Genomic DNA, 22,840 nt, shown 5'->3' with positions numbered 1-22,840 from the left:
GCGCACACCAACTGTCAAGCACGGCGGTGGGAGGCTGATGGTTTGGCCATGTTTTGTAGCCACGGCTCCTGGGCACCGTGCAGTTGTTGAGTCAATCACAAACTTCTGTGTAGCAAAATATTCTAGAGTTTAACATGAGGTTACTTGTCTGATAGGTAATTGGTAAAGATTATTATCAGATATCAATATTCAGAATCAGAAAAAAATGTATTACCAAGTAGTGTTTCACATGGTCAAGGAATTTCCTTTGGTGGTAAGGTGCTGCACATAGAAAAACATACAGCTGACATAAATACATTTGGAAATATGTAGTTAAAAAACAGAAACAAGTTGTACAGAAATGCACCTTGGCAAATATTCAATATATTCAATAACAGCAATATAGAATTAAATGGAATAGTATTTACACGTGCTGAGATATTCGTACTATTTGGAAGGGAAAATGTCGGTGGGGGACCAGGGCCTTGTTATGAGGCTAGCTGCAGATGGGAAGAAACTGTTTTCGTTATGAAAGGTTTTAATTCTGATGGACCGCAGCCTCCTACCAGAGGGGAGAGTCTGAAACAGTTTGTGTCCAGGGTGGGAGGGGTCAGCTGTAATCTTTCCTGCTCGCCTCTGAGTCCTGGAGGACATGTTGAAGGAAATGTTGCAGCCAATCACCCTGGCTTAAATTTTGTAAATCTTTGCATCCCTACTAACATTTATTTATTAGCTGGTTTTGATGCATGCATGGACTTAAGCACCTTCTAATAGTAGTTTAGGAGTTTTTGTGTTGTAAATCAGACCCTTAATATTATGCTGATCAAGCAGAATAATACTCACAGACATCCTCATAGCTAGCCAGCTGTGTTTTTAAAACAATTTTACTTTAATGAGAGTGGTGGACATCGTTCCTGTAGCTTTCACACTTTTTGTGTCTTTGTTACCAGAAATATGTCCAATCAGCTGAAAACGTGTCTTCTGTAAGCAAGGTGAAAGTTTGTGATGTAGCACTCTATACTTCAAACAGCTGGAGAAAACTATAGTCCCTCTGATACCTTCCCTGGCATCTCATGAAAAGGATTTTAAACTGTAGGAACGGTTTGGTCTCGAGAAATGGTGGTTCCTAGGAAGTGGTCCACTGCAGACACAGGGGGTGATGCTCCACTATCATCTCCACAGCCAGTCCATAGCAACACCCTGGGCTTGTTTGCAGTTTGTCTGTCCAGTGCAAGACATTCAGCAACATTTACCTCATCCATGGTTTACTGAACGTTTAACTCGTTTAAAGCCTGAGACTCACAGCTGGAAACAGAATCTAAGACGGCTTTAACTTAACAAGAGGATCCCTATTTTAAATAATTAAGCTATTTTAAGTGATTAATTTCATTCCCCTCTGTCCTGAAATTAATGACTTCTAAAGTGCATTTTCTGCAATTAAAAAAAAGGTGAAACTGTGTAGCAATTTTGAGTATTATTAAAATAAGTTGCCTGTCCAGGGTTTGTGAGAGTCTACAACACTGTCGACTAATAAGACTAATGAGGCTGTTTAATTTAGTTTTAAATCATATTGAAGCTTTGTTTGAGGGGGAAAATAAGGTTAGGATTATTTTTTATCCTTAGCAAGAAAAAAAGGAACTCTGCAAAGAAGCAGAGCTCAACTATTGTCTCTGTCTCTACCTTCAGATGATTCCTCATCAGAAAGCGGAAGCGGGAACGGCCTACCTGCCCTGACCCCACCCACCTCAGCTGTGATGGACGGTGCCATCGCCAGGGAAACGGAGGGGCTCAACGGCAGCAGCAGCTCCGCTCCTCTCGACTTCAGCAGGCCGACTTCTTCTTCCTCATCATCTGAGGACCAGCAGCCGGTGAACCTGAGCGAGCCGCCCTCTCAGCGCCTGCCCCTGTCTGCCTCACACCTACCCATCACTGTCTCTGCAGCAGCTGCGGCGCTGCTCGGCGCTTTGCATCCCAACGCACCCGAGGAGCTCCGGAGGAAGTACCCGGTGGCTCCCAAACCTCCCCTGGCTCCACACCCGGCCCTGCCTCTGCCACACGCACACACTCCTCACACACACAACCCACACACTGGTAACACACACCCTCCATTACACACACATGCTGCAGAGCTTCGACTGGACCGAGATGGCAGGGACTACGGGAGCAAGGTGAATGCACATGCAGCCACACACCTACAAAACACAAACCTAGATCTCCCCTAAGAAAACCAACAGAAATCCAGCCTAGGCTTCATTTATCTCACACAGATTTAGTCAAATAAATTGCATTAAATTGTCCAATGCCCTTCTTACTATTAATTTCTTTAACATTTTATTAAAATGACATGCTGAAAGTTTTTCCTAATCTTATTAATATTTAATGGAAAATCTTTATTGGCATTTAAACAATCAATCCTTTCTTATAATTGTTGAGCAGCTTTTTGCATATTTCCACTGGTGTTTTGATGATTTATCTTTTGTGACGAGTTCTTAAGTGTTTGAGGTTGGAAGGGCTCCTTGCCATCACCCTAATAGTTTGCTCTTTTTGTAGATTTTTTTAGCATTTCCTTCATAATTTCTGTCTTTCAAGTTGGGACTTGATATAACTTCCAGAGAACGTCAGAGAACAAGTTCATTAATCTTGTGGAAACCTTTTAGACTGTGTGATTACTGGCCATTGTTGGCAACATCTTTTGTTGGGAAGAAAACTAATTTCTGGTTGTAAGCTTGAATCAGTGGTCTGCGCTCGGTCAGTGTGCCAGCTGCACCCACTGCCACCTCTCTCTTTACTCTATCAAGCAATGTCTGATCATTTCGAGGGAAATTGTGCAGTGACTGCTGATGGAACGAATTTCTGATTCATTGTTCATCTGAATCACAGAGAAGGGTTGCTATCACAGGTTTGTACCATCAAACGTGCGGAGCGTTAGAGCAGCTCGGAGACGGAGCAGCTTGGTGCATCGTATCAGGGATAAAGTGCTCTACTTGCCAAAGCGAATGATTTGACAAGTCGCTTTTCAAAGTCAGCAATCACTGTGTGGACCTATGTGTACACTGTAACACAGCAGAGCTGACTTGGTTTTGTCATTTCTTGGCAACGCAGAAAGTATCATAAATTTACTTGGTTTGCTTTAAGGCTATACGTTTTGCATTATTACCGTTCTAAAATTCTCAGTGACGACCCATTTTCGCCACCAGATTTTCATTTAAAATCTCCTGGTGATTTAGAGAGGTCATAAACTACACAGGATTTTTGGAAGAGTAACAGATCCGCAGCATCATAGGTCCTCCAACGTGCTTAACAGTGGGCATGAGATGCTTTTCTGCATATTGTTGCTCTCGTGGAAAAATATTTTTCTCAGTTTTTGATCATCTTAGTTTTCTTGTGAGAACCAACTCTATTGTTTTTATGATCTTTATGTTCTGTATCATTACCAATGCTTTTGCTTGTATTTTATTGTTTATTTAATTCCTTATTCTTTCTGATTTTTTGGTCAGTGCTCTGTGTAAAGTTGGCCTGGCTTTATTCTCTCCCTGTGGTTCCACAAATATCCATTGAAAGGTTTCAAAAAGAGCATCTGACTTTAAATATAAAGTGTAATTTTACATTTAGAAGCAAGATTTTTTAATTGAAATCCTAAAGAGTTCCAGTTTTGGAGTCAATTAAATTCAGCCTTTGTTTCAGACCAAACTCATTTGGCATGTTTGTTGTGGAAACGGTCCCTCATCTGGTCTCACCCGGCCAAAACGCTTGGTTCCAGTTACATTTTTATGACACCCATAGTTACCATCAAGACACTTGTAATATTTCCTCTTTAGGTTTTCCACTGTTGATAGAAACATGTACGAATGTGAGGTTATTGATTCAGAGGGTAAAAACTAAAATCTTATGTTGTAACTGTGATTAGTTGCTAAACTGTTGCCGATGTTAACAACCGATGTTTGTTTCCGTCTTGTTGCCGTTTGTGTTTCTGGTCAGGGAGGGGCGGAGTTGGCCTTGTGGTATCTGTTTGGTCATGTGATAGTGATGCAGCACAGGATTGTGGGATGTTTAACTGTAGCAGAGAAGCAATGTGCAGCAGTGTGGTTGTTTTTAACAATGATGAAAGGGTAGGGAGATATATATATCAGTAAATATCGGCAATAACAGCAATATTAGTGCTGGATGTAAATATCGGCCCAAGTTTTTTATCGGTGCATGCTTGGTGAAAAGTATAACAAACAATAACTGAATGAAATTGGGTCTTTTTTATGAGAAAAGATAGAAGTAATGCGAAAGCATAAAAACAAAATGAAAAGCCATGTTTTCTTCACTGTGATTTTCATTGCTCTCTGTGGCCACTGTGCGCTGAAGAGAGTCTGTTTGAAAGAAGTCTTTTTCTCCTTTTGTTCAGGCTCAGTGTGAAAAAAACTGAAGAAGTAATCTATAGAAACATGAACTCTTTGCTTGGTTAATTATTAAGGACACCCACGTTGTCTCATTTTGTAAAGTATTAACACTGAAGTAGAAAAAATCAAAAACTGGAAGTAAAAGCGGGAGCTTCTCTCTCCTACCTTCCTCCTCTCACCATCTTTGTGCTGAAGCTGAATGGCAGATACTAACGAACAATACGCACCGCCTGCCTTGAAGGTAAATATATTTCTGCCAGAGCCAAGCGAGCGTAGGACATGAGCGCAGCTTTTCGCTATCCCCTCACATTAGTCTCAGAAACAGACACACTTTCAGCCTGCTGCCATTATGGAGCCAACAAACACTTCTTTCACATTTCCTCGCAACATTTCTTCACCGCCAGCGTTGTGGGGGTGTGTAAAGTTCACTCTGCATGTCACTCTGTTTTTCTCCTGCCGTTTACTTTGCTGAAGGTTTATAACTTTACATTGAGTGTAAATGTGTGTATGTTTGCACAATGGTGTATCTGGCAGGGATGAATGTGTTGCAGGTGACACACAAGGTCAGCTGAGAGTTTGTTCGTCTTTGCATTCAGTCTGTAGCATCATTAGTCCTACAGGATCAGCAGTGGTGGAAAGATTTGTTCAATTATACTAAATGTATGACACAAGGCTACCAATTTAAAGGCACTGAAGCACATTTATTGTGCAGAATGTTTGTACCTCCTGTTCTTCAGTTTCTTTAAGGGTTTTTTGTTCGGTACTCGTGACATTGATGTGTTTGAAGTGTTTTTAAGTGTTTTATTAAAAAAAGGAAAAACATAAAATTTCCCACCTAGATCATAATGGGATATTGGTGAGGGAAATGGGAAAAGCCAGCCTTCTTAGTTGCTGCATATCTTTCAATAGAAACACAATTCAAAGTTTAAATGGCTCTCAGAACATTGATTTTCCCCCTGACAGTGTTTGCATTAGGTCACCATTTACAGTTTTTACACAATCACAGTTCAACTTTTAAGATTTCTTTGGATTTTACTACATAAATATTAATAAACTTTCTGATTAAACTACTTTGATGACCTGTCTGTAGTTTCATCTTTACATGTGCAATTTCAGAATCAGAATTTGTCATTGTATGTTAAAAACAACAGCAGTCAGAGTAAAGATGTACTGAAATTAATAAAGCCCACAGATACACTTTGAAATAAGAATGTAACTGTTTTGGTTTAGATTACTGGTTTTTCACATTAAGCACAGAAAGCAGAAACCAAGAAGTTTGTACAGTTTTTCTGAAGTTGACATTTAAAAAGCGAAGTAAAAGATTCGAAATAAAGCAGTCGATGAATAGGCAGGTGGATCAAAACATGATCATAAACTGAGCAGGTCTAAAGACAGCAAGATATATTTAGTAAATGAAAATTATTTTGTGACTCGTTGGTAAGCTGCAGAAAAGAGAGCAAAGCATCTGTTGCCATGACAGCTAACCTTCACAGCAGGCCTCGACACCTCAGTGAATGTTTGCAAGCTGGAAAGCTAATTTATCCCTTTCTCAAAACTATTCTTTCTGCTGTTTGAGTGGAAGAACTTCACTCACTGATTTCCCATCGGGTGGAGTCAACCTGCCGACTTGGTTTCTGACATTTTCACTTTATTCACACTTGCCCTGATTGTAAGATTTCTTTCTGTTCACCTTTTTTTGTCACACTTCAATGTTTCAGATCATAAAATTCATTTTAATGACAAAGACAACCAGATTAAATACAAAATTCATTTTAAAACAAATTATTTCTTTTTTAAGGGAAAAAAACATTCCTAACAAGCCTGACCCTATGGGAAAATATACCCCCCTGTTAAATCATGAACCCAAGCTTAATAGCAAGCTTAATAATCCAAGCACACCAGTAAATCCACCTCTGAATGGCTTATAAAAATATTAAATGAAGGTTTTTGCAGTGGCCTAGTCAAAGTGTGGACTTTAATCCAATTCATGCGGTGGCATAATCTTAAACATGCCATTCACACTTGAAAATGGGGCTGCACAGTCACTGTGCTCAGTGTCAGAACTGCAACGTACTACTTGGATGTAATATTGTGTTGGATGGTATAATTTACGTGTCAGGCATTCACACTCTACATATCAGTAATATACGGGGCCAGTTGGATGCACTCTTATCTGCCCTCAATGCCCACACAGGATGCACATTTTTAGTAACTGAGATTTCAGTTAAATATGTGGTGTTGTGCAGCTGTGCCTCAAAACCAAGCAATGTGGCTTGATTAAAGCATCGCTGCAAGAAGGAGCTGTTCAAGGTTTCTCCACAGTGGTGCTGAAGACTCGTTACCATATTCATAAATGCTTGATGGCGGTTGTTGCTGCCAAGGGCGAAACGAAGGGTTAATAGGCTTAGGGAGCAGTTATATTTTCACGTCTGTCATTAAAATGAGTTTGATGATGCGAATAATGACAACAATATGATTAGGGAAGTTATTTGGATTACTGTTGAGGATTGTGAGTTCATGACCAGGAACAGAGATATCCATGTTTCCCCTTTTTTGAGCTCCTAAACCACGGTCTTGGATAACTGGAGGTGTTCTGATATGCTTCACCTTGAAGCTTTAAGCTAACAACCGATGGCAGCAGATACTCTTTTTGTTACATTAAAATTGCAGACAGTTATGGTTAGAAGTTCAAAAATCATTTATGTGAACCGTTTTAATTCCCCAAATAACATCTGCGATTTTTCAAAACAAGAATTTGGTGCAAAAGTTTGAACTTTTTATGGCGTTTCTCTCATCCACACAAGGAGAAAATTATACCTACATGCTGACAAATGTACAAACCCCCCAGATTAATGGCTGACCCGATGCCCCTTAGCACGGCGGAGAGAAAGCACACTTTTTTTCCCACCAGCAAGGTCCTGGCTGGCTGCAGATTAGTTCGCTTGTTTTTGTTGCTTTTCTGGGACTGACTGAGCTTTTAAGACTTGTCCATAGATTTACCATAAGATCGATGTTGGGACCATTCATAAAGCTTAGTGTTTGGGGTCATTGGGCTTTCGGAACGTCCAGCTGTGTCCAGGTTTCAACCATGTAGACATTAATTTGCAGAGATGTTGAAGAACTTGGATGTAATCCTGGCTCTTCAGTATTCTGACCTTTCTCAGAACAGACCCTCAGCATGATGCTACCACCACAGATTGTGACCAAACAGCTTAGTCTTCATCTTATCTGACTATAATAGTTTCATTCTGAAAGCTTTTTTGACTTTTTCATGTTCGCAGCTTCAAAGTTCTTCTTGTGTCAAAGTGAATATAGGTGAATGTAAATATTTTCACCTATGCTTGTAATTTTGATCTTGTATGATTATAAAAATCCACAATGAATTCAAACAGTCCTACTGACATTGTTATTGATAAGTGTATGTTAACCTCTGAATGGAAATATATCTACTAATTCAGACAAAATGTTACATTTATGTCCAATAAGTTTCATCATTTCATAACATAACTTCCATTCTGAGGCATGGAGCTGGAAGCATCATACTGTGAATGAATTTCATTGTCCAATTAGTGAAGATTTAAGCAGTTATACGGGAAAATTAGAATGTTATTGAAAAGTTCATTTATTTCAAAAACTCTATCGCTATGTGAAACACATTATATAGATTAATTACACACACTAATGTTTAAAAGCTTTTATTTCTGCGATTTATGATGAGTTTTTGCCATCAGCAAACAAAAACACTTGAGAACATTTTAGATTAGAAAATTACATCAGACCAATATAAAAAAATATCTTTAATACAGAAATATGGGTTTAATAAAAAGTATGTTTAATATCTGCTTAGAGGTTATTTTCAGAAGATACTTTTAACCCAACAAACGAAGCTCAACACATCAACTAATTGATTGAATGTGTTGATAAATACGTTAAAACTTTAGAATGGGAGCAGGATTCACATTTAACCATCCTGCTGAAACATTTTCAGTGTTTCAGAGGAAAAGCATTACTTTAAATGCTGTAATAAGTTACCAGAACTCAGTCTGATTTAAGGTTTATCCATCAGCTTAAAAAATGTTCCGATCATTTATTTTACACAACCTCAGAACCAGGTAATTTAACAACAAAATGTTGAATCTGTAAATGTGATTTAGAGAAGAATAATTAAACGTTTGTGTTCAGTCCCCACAGTACAGTTCAGGGGGAAGCTACGACAGCATTAAGGTGGAAGTGAGCGCAGAAGACCTCACCATTGGCCGTCACGGCACCCAGGTCGCTCCTGATGATGACGACGATGACCACGACGACCATGACGACAACGACAAGATCAACGACACAGAGGGTGTCGATCCTGAGAGATTAAAGGCCTTTAATGTAAGTCAGGAGATTCCTTTCTTACTTAATGGTCGACGTTCCCAGTGGAAAGACTCTGTTGTGTCTTTAGAAACTGTCTGGAGGAAGATATCTGACATCATCACCTTGATTTGCTTCCATTTATTATCTTAACCTCTAGAGAGTTTTAAATGCCAGCTTTCTTTTAAAAAACCTTGGAAGGTGAAGCATGCAGAACACCGACCCGAAAACATAAACCCCCCCGAACCTGGGGTGTTAAAAGTGCAGCCCGGGGGCCATTTGAGGCCCTCAGAATGATTTGGTGCGGCCCCCAATTGCAATTCAAGAATGGAACAAATTTGACCGACCAGCACAGGAATGAGTGACCCATATCCTGTTCTTGTCGCAGAGTTGAAGATTATTGAACATTATAGGTCTTTCTTTTAATTAGGTAACACTGTTTTTATGTTTCAGATCAAACATGAATTAAAGAACCAGTTTTCAACAAAAATCAGTCGGCTTAATTTCTTATATACCATGTTTAGTTTATTCAGTCTGTAAAAGTAAAAAACAAATCACAATGAATCTTTTTTTGCATTTTAATTTAAAAATCACATTTTTGTGGCCCCGGGCTACTTTTAACTTAACAATTTCAAACTGGTTGGACTCCAATAAACCCCTGATTTACCTCAGCAGATTACTCAGTTTCATCACCAGCCATCTTGTGTTTTGTTGCAGATGTTTGTTCGTCTGTTTGTGGATGAGAACTTGGACCGAATGGTACCGATCTCTAAGCAGCCTAAGGAGAAGATCCAAGCCATTATCGAGTCCTGCAGCAGACAATTCCCAGAATTCCAGGAACGTGCCCGCAAGCGTATCCGCACCTACCTCAAATCCTGCCGACGCATGAAAAAGAACGGCATGGAGGTACGATAGTTTTACCTGCTGGGTCTTTGGACGGATGGTATTTATAGTCTTGTCTTAGGATACACTATCGACCTTTGCACAAATATTGTTAAATATTTACTAACTATCAATGTGACTGCTAATGATTTCTCTGGCTCATAATTAATATTAAATTAGTAGTAGAAGGGCAATGGTGGAACAGAGGCTGGAGAGGTGAACGTCTGGTCTGCAGAGAAGACCAATGACCGTCTGTAGCAGCAAGTCAGAATAGATGTGCAGGAGTAGAGATGCTGTGGGTGAATGAATTAAACTACATGGGGTCAAGCGTCCAAAACGAGTGCAGGTAGGGTGGAGTGGATGGAGATGGGTGTGATCAGGAGTGGACCGAAGAAGAAAAAGGTTGGATTTTCACCAGGGGTGGTTAAAATGGATCGGCCAGGGGGACAACTCAGGATGATCAGTTTGGAGACAAAGCTAGAGAGGCAAGGCTGAGGTGGTCTGAACATCTACAGAGGTCATAGTGGAAATATTGGTATGTTGGAGATGGAGAGAAGAGGAAAAGAGGAAGCCCACAGAGAAGGTCCATGGATGTAAAGAAGGAGAACGGACAGGATTCCCAGGGTGAAAAGGAGACACTTCTATGGCTCCCTCTAGAGGGAGTGGCTGAAACAAGAATTATCGTTAAATAATGTTAAGACTGTGCAATTATTTTCACTCTGTGGTCTTTATGAAGTTTTCAAGGTAATTTGAAAATAAGCACAATCTGGCATATGCATGCATGCATCGTGTTAACTGGGGTTTTAAAAAGCTCATAATGCCACAGTAATTTTATTTTCATAAAAACAGCGTTTGTTTTAGTGTTGATCATTATGTAAAAGAATGGAATATGTCTTGATATTTTCCAGATACAGAAAAGCATATTTCTTTTCCTGCTTTGTATCCTATTCTGACTTTCAAATGATGCAAATCTGAAAAAACAGACCTATAGGTGAGTTCGTTTAGTTGTAGCGTAGTAATTTTGTCTATTTAGTTAGGTTTCATACATGGTTTAAAAATGTGTCGATTGGACAATTGTCCTCCAACAGCACCCCATCCCCTGACTCAGAAATCTGTTAATACTTCATAAAATATATTCGAAAATGATATATCTCATGTATCTTAATTATTTTAGGGTGTATTAGATATACATGGTGAAAGCTGGAACTTTCTAGAAATGATTTGGTTATAGGAATAAAATATCTAGTCAGAGTATAACTCATATTTTAACCACTGGATTTCAAACGCTTTGAATAAACATAACATAATGTGTTTATACTGAAAAGTGACTGAAAACCCCTGAAATTTTGAGTCTGGATAAAACTGTACCTGAAAACTTACCGAGCTTATTTCTTCAGATTTAGATGTTAGTTTGTAGCTTTGTTACCCTCACACACACAGACCAGGGGTCTGCAACCTGCAACTCTGTAGTCACATGTGGCTCTTTAGGCCATCCACAGTGGCCAATAATAATAACGCTATTTAATATAAATCTGAGCAGTGTTCTGACATATAAAAGGTAACAAAAAAATTTTTATTGTATGAATTTTTACGTATGTCCTAACAGGTCTATCTTGCACTGCATTAAGGAACATGTTTTTATTCATTTACTCTAAAAGTTTGATGTTTTCCTTTTGTTTTAAAATCTAAAAAAATAACAATGAGATTGTGGTTCTTAAAGTTCACCAAAAAACAAGCAATTTATTAATTGATCAACATTTATTTAATACATGTAAATTATTACTTTTATTCATAGTTATTTATTGTATACAATAGTTTGTGTAGAGTCTGTGGCTCTAGATAAATTCTATATTAGGAAGGGCAAAAATGGCTCTTTGGACTGAAACGGTTGCAAATGCCACTGCCTCTCCTAATTAACCTGGACTGATGAGGCTTCAATAGGAAGTGATGCTAATGTTAGTACTGCCCCTCTGTGGCCTCATCTAGTATGAGTTGCAGTGATCTGTGTTTTCTCTCCGTTTTACTAGAAAACATTGAAAATATCGCTTCTACAACAACTTTCACCGCACAAAGTCCTCAGTAGAACCTACTCCAGGTCAAAGGATTATAATGGATCTTTTAAACCGTAACACAGGACTGACATTAGAACCACACATAACAAATACATAAGTCTCTCTCTGTAACAATGTGCTGTTTTCAGACCCGTCCGACTCCACCTCACCTCACCTCAGCCATGGCTGAGAACATCCTGGCTGCTGCCTGCGAGAGCGAATCACGCAACGCCGCAAAGAGGATGCGCCTCGAAGCCTACCACGTAAGTGTGTGTTGGTCAGTGTGTATGGATCCATCTAAAGTCTCAATGCTCCAAAGAAGAGTCAACGATGCTGATTTTAGGTATAAATCAGGGTCACAATAAAAGGAACACTAATGTGTGAGGTGGTCCTGAAGAGAAACATTTTACAAATAAAAACAGCAATAACTAACAGTCTCTGTCTCCCTGAGATCAGTTGTACTCTCCCCCCGCCCCCCTGCATTGTTGTTTTAATCATTTCCTGTTACTCTCCTGCCTTCCTGTCCCTTTGCCAGGATGAGCAGATATCCCTGGAGAAGCCGTCCAGCGGTGGCGCTGCTCTGAGGGAGCCGGCGTCCCTCGCTCATTCTGCCTACTCCTTGGCTGCATCAGCCTTCCCCTCCCAGGACACGCAGCTCTACATCAACGGGGCCGGACTCAGCTACGGTTACCGTGGATACCCGGGCCTGAGCGCTGCCATTCAACATCCCATCTCCCTGACGACCGGCACTGCCACTCAGAGCAACGGTGAGCCTAGAGCTGAGGGGATGGAGCGGGAGGGGTTAGCCTTATGGAGCGCAGGATGGATGTGGAGAGAGAGAATAGAGGGGAAGCTGGGAGAATAATGAGACTGATGAGGGATGAAAAGAAACAGCAGGCATGGGAGTAAGGGATGAGGCGGAGAGGACGACACAGCATACAAATTATGGGATTTCATGATGAAAAGAAATTCTTAACACAGTGAACTTCTTTTTGCAGCTTTCATAAAGATTAGGTTTTGTGGAGTTAACAGTTAACAGTTGTCCTGATAACAGTTTGTCCCACCTGAGGTGTGAATCCCTGCAGCTCATCCAGAGTCATTGTTGTTCCCTTGGAAGGGAGCTCATTAAAAGTAGAATAAATGTAGGAGGTTATTAAATAATAATTAATACAATGAACACAACAGTCAGCTGTATACTAAACTGTATTCCTTATAAATGTACACTTTGATTACGAATCATCTTCTTCCACTTCTTTATCAAAATTCTGATGAAGAAGAGTGCATTACTGCCACCTTGTGGTAGCAGCCATACATCACCACACACTTTTTTCATCATGTGTAGCACTGAATTGTCTTGTTGCTGAAATGTGTGATATTAATAAACTTGCCTTGCCTATATACCAATCCTATATGAAGCATCCAACAGCCAGCATTGTTCTCCGGTGCTGCCAGTTCACACATTTAGCCCTAACCATACACTAGAAGTAGAAGTTAAATTAGAAATGTTTTCCTCTGCATATGCAGGAACCAGACAAGATCTTGTCTTTTCAATGCTTCACAGAGGTTCTGAAAGTCTGCAGCTGTTTATTTTTTGGGCCATGCCGTAGAAGAGTCGTCTTCTGGGTCTATGGCAGCAGCACAACATCACAGACAGTTGGAGTCAAAATCACAAGAATTCATTTCATGTCAGATTTGTATATGCATTTTCAAAGATAGTAAAATCGGTGCTCATATCCACAGTAATTATATTGAGGCTGGTCGGTTTAATTTACCTCTTCAGTTCTTTCCCAGCTGCAGTTAAAGTCCATAAGATGATTTAACGGAACACCAGAGGTTTATAGTAAGATTCCTAGGGAAATCATTTTGAAAAGTTAATTATGTTTCAGGAGTTTTAACTAAACCTGTTTTTCTCTCTCCGGCCACACTCCACGTCTGGATCGACTGTCCCCGTGTCTCTTTCCACCGTCTCCTCTCCAGGTCCCACAGACCTCAGCATGAAGTCTCTCTCCTCCACCAACATCACTAACGTCTCCTCTTCCACCACCACCAACAACCTTAGTGGGCGGGGTGGCGGGGGCAGTGGAGGAGGCGGGGCATCCGCACAGCTCAGCCAACCGGAGATCACAGCCGTGCGTCAGCTGATCGCAGGTTACCGGGAGTCGGCGGCCTTCCTGCTTCGCTCGGCTGATGAGCTGGAAAACCTCATCCTGCAGCAGAACTGAGAAAAACGTGGGAGACAACACACACACACACACACACACACCTCATGTAATCCTTGTTTTGTGTCTGCTTCGCATATGATGGTCTCCAGACCTCCTTATTCTCCATCTGTTGTCCCTGCTGGAAGTATGGCCATGGAGTGAAAATTTGGAAATTCGTGTATATATATATATATATATAAATTTATATATATATATATATATATATATATAAAATATATATATATATATATATATATATATATATATATATATATATAATATATATATATATATATTTTGTGGGGAATATTTCTTTTGAGGAAAACAAGGAGCAGGGAGTTTGGACTCCAGAGGAACATTCCCTCCTCTCCTGTCTGGAAGCGCCTCACAATCAGCTGTACAGAGGGGAGGAAAACGGAAGTGATCTGGAAAAGGAGGAATAACTGATGGTACTTTAAAGACTTTCCAGATTTGAGTAGAGAAGAGATTTTTTTATTTTCCGGTAAAGTTCTTGAAACGTTGATCATTAACAATTTAAGCTATTATCCGATGAGTCCCAGAATGACTTTTGATTGTTTTTTTCAATGAGCAGCAGCATTTGTTTGTTTCTTTGCTTCTTTAATTGATTGATCTCAAAACTCAGCACTAAATTTCCTAAAACTCCAGACAAAGTAAAGATAGAAACTGGGAAGAAGAATCTTTAATTTAAAGGAGAAAAAGAGATTTTTTTTCATTGTTTTGAGCTTGCTTGTACATATTTGCTCTCTGTGTCCTACAGCACTTTTCTCTCTCCTCAAACCTCCTGAATCTCACAGTTTTTACCCAGGGAGCAACTTGCTACTTACTTATGCATTCAAGACGCCATTTTTTTGAGCACCAGGAATTACCTCAGATCACACCTGCCAACCTTGCTTTCGGTTCTTGTACACTCCCAACCAAAAACCAGTTTACTTTGACTTCTCCCCTGCTGTCTTTCCCCTGCAGATTTGAAGCATTTCAAGGACTTATTGAACTCTGAACTTTTGTTTTCTCTGTGCGGGTCTGTTGATGTGCTGCTGTAAATAACCAGTTTAACTTGAAACTTGAAGAATCTGAGCTAAAGCCGGAAGGAGTGTGTTTCTCTGTGAGATAGTTTTGTTCTTAAAGGGGAGGAAAAGTGTGTGTGTGTGTGCAGTGTGTGTGTGTGTGTGTGTGTGTGTGCAGTGTGTGTGTGTGTGTGTGTGTGTGTGCAGTGTGTGTGTGTGTGTGTGCAGTGTGTGCGCAGAGGGGATGGAAGAGAGGTTTATTTCCTGATCCTATTTTCTCTCTTTACAAACGAACACCTCAGCATCATTCGGATAAATATACCTCTTACTCCTCCCCTCCCATCCTCCTCATTGGACCTTCTCTCCACACTCCTCCTCGTCGTGGACCTAAACATCCTCCTCTTGGTCTCCAGCCCAGGCTTTGGAGGACAGACGAGGAATGCTCTCGCTTTCTGTGTTTTTGTCTTTTTAAACTCTGAAATGGCCATTACTAATGTTAATGTTGTTACTGTTATTATTATTCTTATTATGATAATTCTATGAACTTTCATGTCGCTGCTGCTATTGAGAACCCGGACCTTCTACCACAGACCTGAAACCTCAACCCGGCCGTGCGTTCGTTTGGGCGGCTGCAGATTTCTGTGGAGACCTGACCGACCCGCAGGCTTCTTGCTGCCTCATCCTCAAACTGTAACCAAACCACCGGGACTCTGTTAGCTTTTCTCCTCCGTCTCACACTGGCTGGCCGCCTCTTTTTTGCTTCATAGGGCTCACTTCATGTTGTGGTTGTGACTTCTAACTGTGAATCTCAGTTTTTTTGCCTTTATTTCTTGTTGTTCTGATATTTTCTTCCTTCAGGGGGCGCAGTAAGGGATGTATTATGAGGTTTTACAGCCCAAGGACAACTCTCTCCATGAGAACTGCAGACACTTCAACCTGTTAACAAAGCAGATTAGTACAGAATATATTCTTGAGGACCATATAGGGGCTTGGCCCTAAATACACTCATTGATTAAAAACAGTGCAGCTCCTGGAAGGAAGGGTCTGATTTGGACATAAATTGGCCCACAAGCAGATCAGTGATGGGAATAAAAATGTTTTGGTTTGCTAAGAGTTGGCACGTCTAAAACAGACACAAAAAAGCATTAGTGGGGGCTTCAAGAATGGAGCCTACTGGCAGTTTCTGAAGGTTCCTGGATGGTCAATGAGAAGAAACAACTGAGGGCCACCAGACACAGAGGATGCCTTGTTAGACAGAGTTACCAGCACTTCACAGCATTTTTTAAGAGTCATGTTTATGGTTTACGTGAGGCCTTGTTTATCACGCAGCTGTGCACCACACTAGGTATTTGCTTTGAAGAACATTACCTGGTCTGAGGATGCACATTGGTTGCAACATCTGGTAACTTTCAGGGGAATTGATTCCCACCAAACCAGTACTAGTGCTTTCTTAAGACCATTCTTTGTCTGTTTCCACCAAAAACATTTTCTGTGACACAAAAAACTAGTTCTGGTGCTGTTCAGAGATTTAAAAAAGGCCTGTTGGGATCATAAAAAGTATTTATTTAGCTGTATATTCAGACGACGTTTAGTTCAGTCATCTCCCTTTACTACCATCCTGCAGAAATTCAGAAAACAAGAGAGGATTAAACATTTTAAATGAGAGATTGACATGAGTTGGCAGTCTGGCTATGGAAAACCAGTAAAAAAACAACTTTATCACCAGGGGCTGGTGCACAAAGCAGCTGTTCAACTCTGTCCAAACCAAAATGTGTCATGCTGTCTTAAATGTCTATGAAGCTTCTAGTCATTCCTCTCATGATGGCACCGCTTCTGCTCCCTGGTGCCTGTGCTACACATGTCAGCTCCTTGCACACTGAATCACTAAGATAAGCATCACTGGTCTGCATGTGGTCCAAATCATGTCTGATTTGGACCTTTGCTGGGTGTCTGACAGTTTTTGTTGGTTAATTTAATTTACTTTGGGACTGCAGCTGCTTGGCCTCACTAGGTTTGAAAACAGAAACAAAATAAGCTACTGTCTGGCTCTGGTTCACAAATCCACCTTAAGGACACATCAGAAGCTAATTAATTAGCTGTTATGTTTGATTAAGCCATAAAAGGGATGATGTTGCTCTTACAGCTAAAATAAATAGATGGTTTACTCCTGATCCTCAAATTTGCAAAGATAAACATTGTATTTTGTAGGCTTGGGCATGGTTAACTTTACAAAATAAGAGTTCCACCACACAGTAAGGATATTTACCAGAATATGAACTAATTCTGATCAGTGCTCAGACTGAGACTACCAGAGGAGCAGTCGCTCACTAACATTCATGCACTACTTAATGCAATGTTGCACCTGTAGCATCTATTAGTTTGACCTCTCCGTCACTAATTGACCAAACCTGAGACAGAAATGTCAGCTACCTGAAGCTGGTTTAAATCTAAATCTGAAATCAAACTTGCTTGACCACAATATGTCATAAGACCTTTTAATAAAAGATATTAGCAACAAGTAGCTTTAGTTTTCACATGCAAATTGTGAGTTTATGTTTTGGTTCAGCTGGCAGGAAAAATTCCAGATGTTGTCATTGGAGTTTGTTGAATTTAGCTGGTGATGAATTCAGTTGGCATCGTTAGATTTGGCTCACAACGTTTTGGTTACTGTGCTCCTGCTGTGGCTCAACGTTTCACTCGTTTTTGCACAGTGAACCAAACATCAGTGATCTGTGGTGTTAAAGGGGAGGTTTCTATGATTGTGTGACTAAATGCATGTTGTCCTGGAGAGAACAACCTTAAACGTACACTGGAGAAATCTTGCAATGTAGTTGATAATCATCTGTTTTTGTTTGGATGACACATGGCAAGTAATAACAGTAAAAACTTAATTTAACCCTTTTTTATAGAGATATTTGTTTCAGTGCATTTATCTATGAATCATGAGAATTATATGCAAAGGTAAGATCAGGTTAGGACAGAGCAAGAAAGAATTATGCCATTAGTTCAGACATGTGCTGCAACACCTTTGCAGAAGAGGTTGAATACTGAAGAAACTACAATCAAGTTTAAACCTGATTTGAAACAGAAATCCTACATGTTAATTAAATTAATTAGTTAATTAAGTGTGTTTGAGAGAAATGCTCCTTCCTAATCCTAATTTGAAGGATTTTTCAGCTAATTTCTGAGTTGCTGCTTTGGTCAGGAATCTGGATTGTTCACACCTAGAACCAAGGGATAATAGTTAGGTGAGTGTTTTACTGCCTTTTACACCCCTCCTCACTGCATGAAGAAAATACTATGAGCTTCCTAACCTGCATGACTCATTAGAAAGTGGCTGGATGAGTTTTTCACTGCTATTATCTCTATCCCCACATACAATTTATGGTGACACTATACCCAACCTTTGCACAACTAATCCAAACATCATTAGGGGAAGATTCATGTAGTAGATCACTACCATCATGGGTTTTATAGCTGCACTAGGTTGTTTCCACAACCTTGTCGAGCTTTGGTCTTTTGCGTCCAAAAGGTGAATAAAGGTCAGTTGAGCTGGCCCAGTGTCTACAATATTGACATTGGGGATTGGTTGTTGCAGCCACTTGGTGAGATTGTAATTCTGCTGTTGGTGGTCAGAGAACGACAGTTGAAAAGCGTATCTGTTGCAGACGTCTTACCAAGAGCATTGCATTAACTGTCTGTTGGGTGGGTAAGGATTGGGTAAGATTTTACTGCAACTGCATGGTGACAGCTGGCCTGGTTCTGCTTCAACCAAACTCACCACAGGGTGCAAAGCCCTACCTCTTGGATACACTGCCAACACTCTCCCCATGCTCAACCAAAGGCCCAGATATGCTGCTACCATGGGTTTAAACCACCACAACTTTGCTACAGAATTGTGTGGATGCTTAAACCTCTCTGGAAACTCTCCAGCTCCAACATGCATTGTAGGGTGCCCACTGCTCACTCTACTGAAAAGCTCACCAAGTCCATCCTGCAAACGCCATCTAAGTTGTCATGAACGTCTTTACATCGTAAACAAAGTCTTCTTCCACTGTGAGGGGTGTGAGGAAACGTTCTGCCTGACTGCTGTTTGGTTAGCTGTATTGATTAATTACCCCTGCTGTCTGGAAGAGGATGACAATGGTAGTTTTTTTTTTCCATTCAGAGGAAGAGTTTTTACAACAGCAAAGGTAAATGGGATTAAGCTTCCCGTTATGGATGTATGATTCTGTGCGGAACTGGAGAGAAACAGACCCGGTGGTGCACAGGGGGGAAAAAGGGCCAAAAAACCCCCATTTTACGACATTCCAAACTCTGCTGTTTCTGGAGCTCTAAAAGAGGGCAAGTGGCTTTTGTTGCTGTTCTGCCTCCCCCAACACCCATTAGGTTTTGTGGTTGACCTGGAAGGTCTCCTGTTGGTAATCTTGAGAGCAAATGGAGGTCTATGGACCAAGCAGCTGTTTATCAGCAGTTTATGGTCTTGTGTATATCATCCAGTCAGATTTTGATTAAAAGGTTTACCTCAAAACTAGACATCCACAGTACCGCACCCCTGCCTCCCCCATCAAAAAGATAAAAATAATTTAAAACGCCCAAAAACTGTTAAATACAACATAAAACGTAGCAAAGGACAATCGATAGAAAGGTGGAACCAAAATCCAAGCGTTTTCCCTTCAGAACTTCTCCAGGTGTTACTGATTCCAGTGGCAAACAGCCATTACATTTCTATCAGATTTTTACTTTTTAATACAACTGTTACTAAAAAAGTTTCTTTAGATGTATTTTGTAGGGGGGAGCAAGGTATTTTATCCCCCATCTTTAGTCGATATTCCAATACAGAACATTCCAAACATGGACCTGACTGGCATCATGTCCTTAAACATCAAATCAAAGCCTAAAATGAATGCATTGAACTGAGTTAACTGCATTGAATTTCTGCTCCAAAATACATTTCTTAAAGTTAGAGTAGGTCTAACTTTTCAAAGAGATATTATCATAAACTTTGTACTTTGTAGGTTTTTGACCAAGATTTATATTTTTTTTATTTAGTTACAGATTAAAAAGCAGCAGGGAAACAAATGTCTAACATAATTCTTTCCGCTCATTCCTGGAGAAAATGTGGGATAAAAAACTGGAAAAACTAAACACACCTGTTATCTGATTTTTAAAACTTCTGCAGTTCCCAGCTTTTAGGTCAAATTTAAATAACTTTACTAATTGTTTATCATGCCCAGGCATGAGGCCAGCATGGCCAGTTCAGCAGGAAACACTGTTATCCTGCCCCGCCATAATCCACAATACTTCCACCACAATATTCAGCCAAGCTAACATTGCTACAGACGTTTCATACATGGTCAAAATCCTTCATGACCTAAAATGCTCCATCACATGAAATGAGTAGCCCAGTTACCTCAACAAGACCTTACAGGGTCCCTGCTAAGACCCCAAAGACCTTATCAGGAACCTCCAAAAATATTTAGTAATAAAAACTTGACAGCTAACAATTTATATACAAATACTTCCAAAGCAAGTAGAAGTTTTTGTTCAAATCCAGGGAATGAAACTAAAGCTGTCAAACTAACCTCCCTCCAGCAGTATTCAGTATTAGAAACAAGATAAAATGACTAGAAATGACAATGTTTGACTCTGGTCCATGATAAAGATCACGGTGTCATTCAGGTCACGATTCTTTGCTACAGAATTAAGTCTCACCAAACACATAAATGAAAAATCACAACAGCCTATTCTTGTGTTATTCTAATAGACCAGACTGAACAGCTACAACTGAAAACATCTGTACGTTTCTCCTTTCTTTCCGTCTGTCTTCTCCTGACTTTATGCTGGCACTCCTGATTGTCTTGATTTCTTCTGCCAGCCCTTTGTACCTCCAGTAAAACCAATGTGAAACCTGTATTTCTCTTATTTGACTCAGTGGAAGTGTGATGTTTACATGTACAGATTTTTGCAAATCTCCCTGGCTTGATTTTTTTTGCTTGCTTCTTCCCTTATTTGTACCCTCCCTCTCCTGCCCCCTCCTCCATCCATCTCTCCATCCTTTACACTGAAGGGAAAGGTGACAGTGTTTAAAATACCATTATCAGCATTGTACTGTACCCATGCTAAACGTGTAGAAACGTCACCCAGTTGAAGCTGATGTCTGCGAGGCGTCCTGGTTCTGGGGTAGGGTGGGGTTGAGATTTGTATTGGTTTGTCTCTAAGAGTGGGTGGGCACAGAATCACAGTGACCCTCCGCTGGTGTAACCCAGTCCAGTGGAGAGAATGAATTCCTCAGCGAATGATAAGCCATTACAGACCCGGTGTGTCGAGTCTATTAGTGTATTTAGCAGAACTTAAAAAAAACCTCAACCTCAGGAAAACACGTTTTTGTAAAAACAAAACCACTGAAGGCCCATTCCCCGTCTCTTTGATAACACATAAATTATATCAAAAATTCTTTTTATATTTATTGTGTTTATTATAATTACCAGTGGATACCTTTTTTCCTGTGCTTGAATATTTGGATTCCCTAGACAAGTCTTGATAATATACATGAAGGGGGAAAAAGATTTAAAAAAAATCTGTTTTTTTCTGTTAACTGCCTGGGAGATGTTTGTTTTGCCCAGAAATGAGAACATATCACTCTGGTCCATGATGACAAAAAAGAAACTTTACTTTATGTGATGTCATTGCTAAAGCTGAAATTTTCCTGGACTTGAAAGATTTGTGACTATTTAAGTTTGTTCATTTTGGGGTTTTTTTCTGTTTCCTCCTGAGCTGTATGTCACAAAGCTAAATATACTAATAAAACAGTGTGCTCATTATGGAACAAGCCTGTCTTGTTTGTTCATTTCATATTTGTTCATATTTCATATCACATAGCATTTTGCAAGTAGACCAAAAAAGTTCAGTTTTGGTCCCATCTCACCAAAGAACCTTTACATGTTTTCTGTGTGTCAGAACTTTGTAATGTATTTTCAACTAGGACTATCTTTTTGCCACTCTTCCATACCGGCCCAATTTATAAAGCGCACAACTTCGTTATTCGGTCAACAGATTCCTGTACCTGAGCTGTGGATTTCTGCAGGTCATCCAGAGTTACCATGGTTCTCCTTTTGCATTCACTCCAGCTAAACAAACTTTTAGAGCCACAAAAGCAACATGACTGTGCAAAACAAAATTGCTTGTTTTTATAGCAGTCTGGGATATTTTAGATTTTTAAATTAAGAAACAAACATTTATCTTTGGCTTTAGGTTTGATACAGTTTCCTCAATCTGACATTTTTAAAGAAAATGACATAATAAAGCAAGCAATTTGCAGCCAAATGGCAAATAAATCACTTAATAAAAATGAAACTCCTTTACACTATTAGTGTCATTCTTTATGGAAATGGTGTGCATATGTTGCATAAAAACACCTTGGAAAAACTGCTCACCTGCTTTGAAAAATGCTTTGGGGAACCCCAAACATTCTGATATGTGTCAAGAACATCTCAAGAGGATTCAACTTCAGGATTGTGTTGCCACCAGTGCAGAGATTGTTCAGGAATAGCAGCAGTCAGGTTGGAGTGTTTCTGCATACATAGTTAGGCAAAGACATTTGGGTGCTGGCCTGGTGCCCAGATGGGCAGCAAATTTTCTTTCTAAGAAAACATTTTAGACAGCCTGAAATTCTGCAGGAAGTGCAGATGGAGTAAAGCTCTTCTCTCCATTGCAGCCCTCTTGGTGGACGCTACCATGAGTGCTATGCCTGTGTTGTGCAAACAGTGAAGCATCCTGAGACCATTCATGTGCAGGGTCGTACAGGGGGAGCTCACTCACTCACAAATTTGCCTAAAAGCTCTGCAACTTACTTCCTGTTGCTACTTTTAACATTTGGGGACTCATTCTGTTTTACACGGTTTTTCTAGTAGTGGTAAGGGGTCGCTAGCTTAGCGTTAGCTCCCCCATGGCTACCCGTT

At 40.1% G+C, this 22,840-nt stretch overlaps 1 protein-coding gene across 3 annotated transcripts in view; it reads left to right on the top strand.

The window, feature by feature from the left end:
• The window catches only part of LOC124875590 (nucleolar protein 4-like), a 135,675-nt gene extending 113,967 nt beyond the window's left edge, over window positions 1-21,708 (top strand). For 2 of the 3 annotated variants that reach the window (XM_047378016.1, XM_047377936.1), the window contains exons 3-8: window positions 1,666-2,147; window positions 8,550-8,741; window positions 9,438-9,626; window positions 11,803-11,916; window positions 12,189-12,420; window positions 13,631-14,062. In XM_047378016.1, coding sequence (XP_047233972.1) covers window positions 1,666-2,147; window positions 8,550-8,741; window positions 9,438-9,626; window positions 11,803-11,916; window positions 12,189-12,420; window positions 13,631-13,875 — 1,454 coding nt within the window. In that variant the 3' untranslated portion in view covers window positions 13,876-14,062. Of the gene's footprint in view, window positions 1-1,665; window positions 2,148-8,549; window positions 8,742-9,437; window positions 9,627-11,802; window positions 11,917-12,188; window positions 12,421-13,630; window positions 14,063-14,174 lie in introns of those variants that run through there. The other variant, XM_047377869.1, reaches the window with a different exon arrangement.
• Window positions 21,709-22,840: the final 1,132 nt, after the last annotated feature.

This window comes from Girardinichthys multiradiatus, chromosome 1, assembly GCF_021462225.1.
Source record: "Girardinichthys multiradiatus isolate DD_20200921_A chromosome 1, DD_fGirMul_XY1, whole genome shotgun sequence".
Taxonomy (NCBI): Eukaryota; Metazoa; Chordata; class Actinopteri; order Cyprinodontiformes; family Goodeidae; genus Girardinichthys; species Girardinichthys multiradiatus.
Note: the sequence above shows the minus strand (reverse complement) of the source record. Positions and strands in the feature narration are given on the sequence as shown.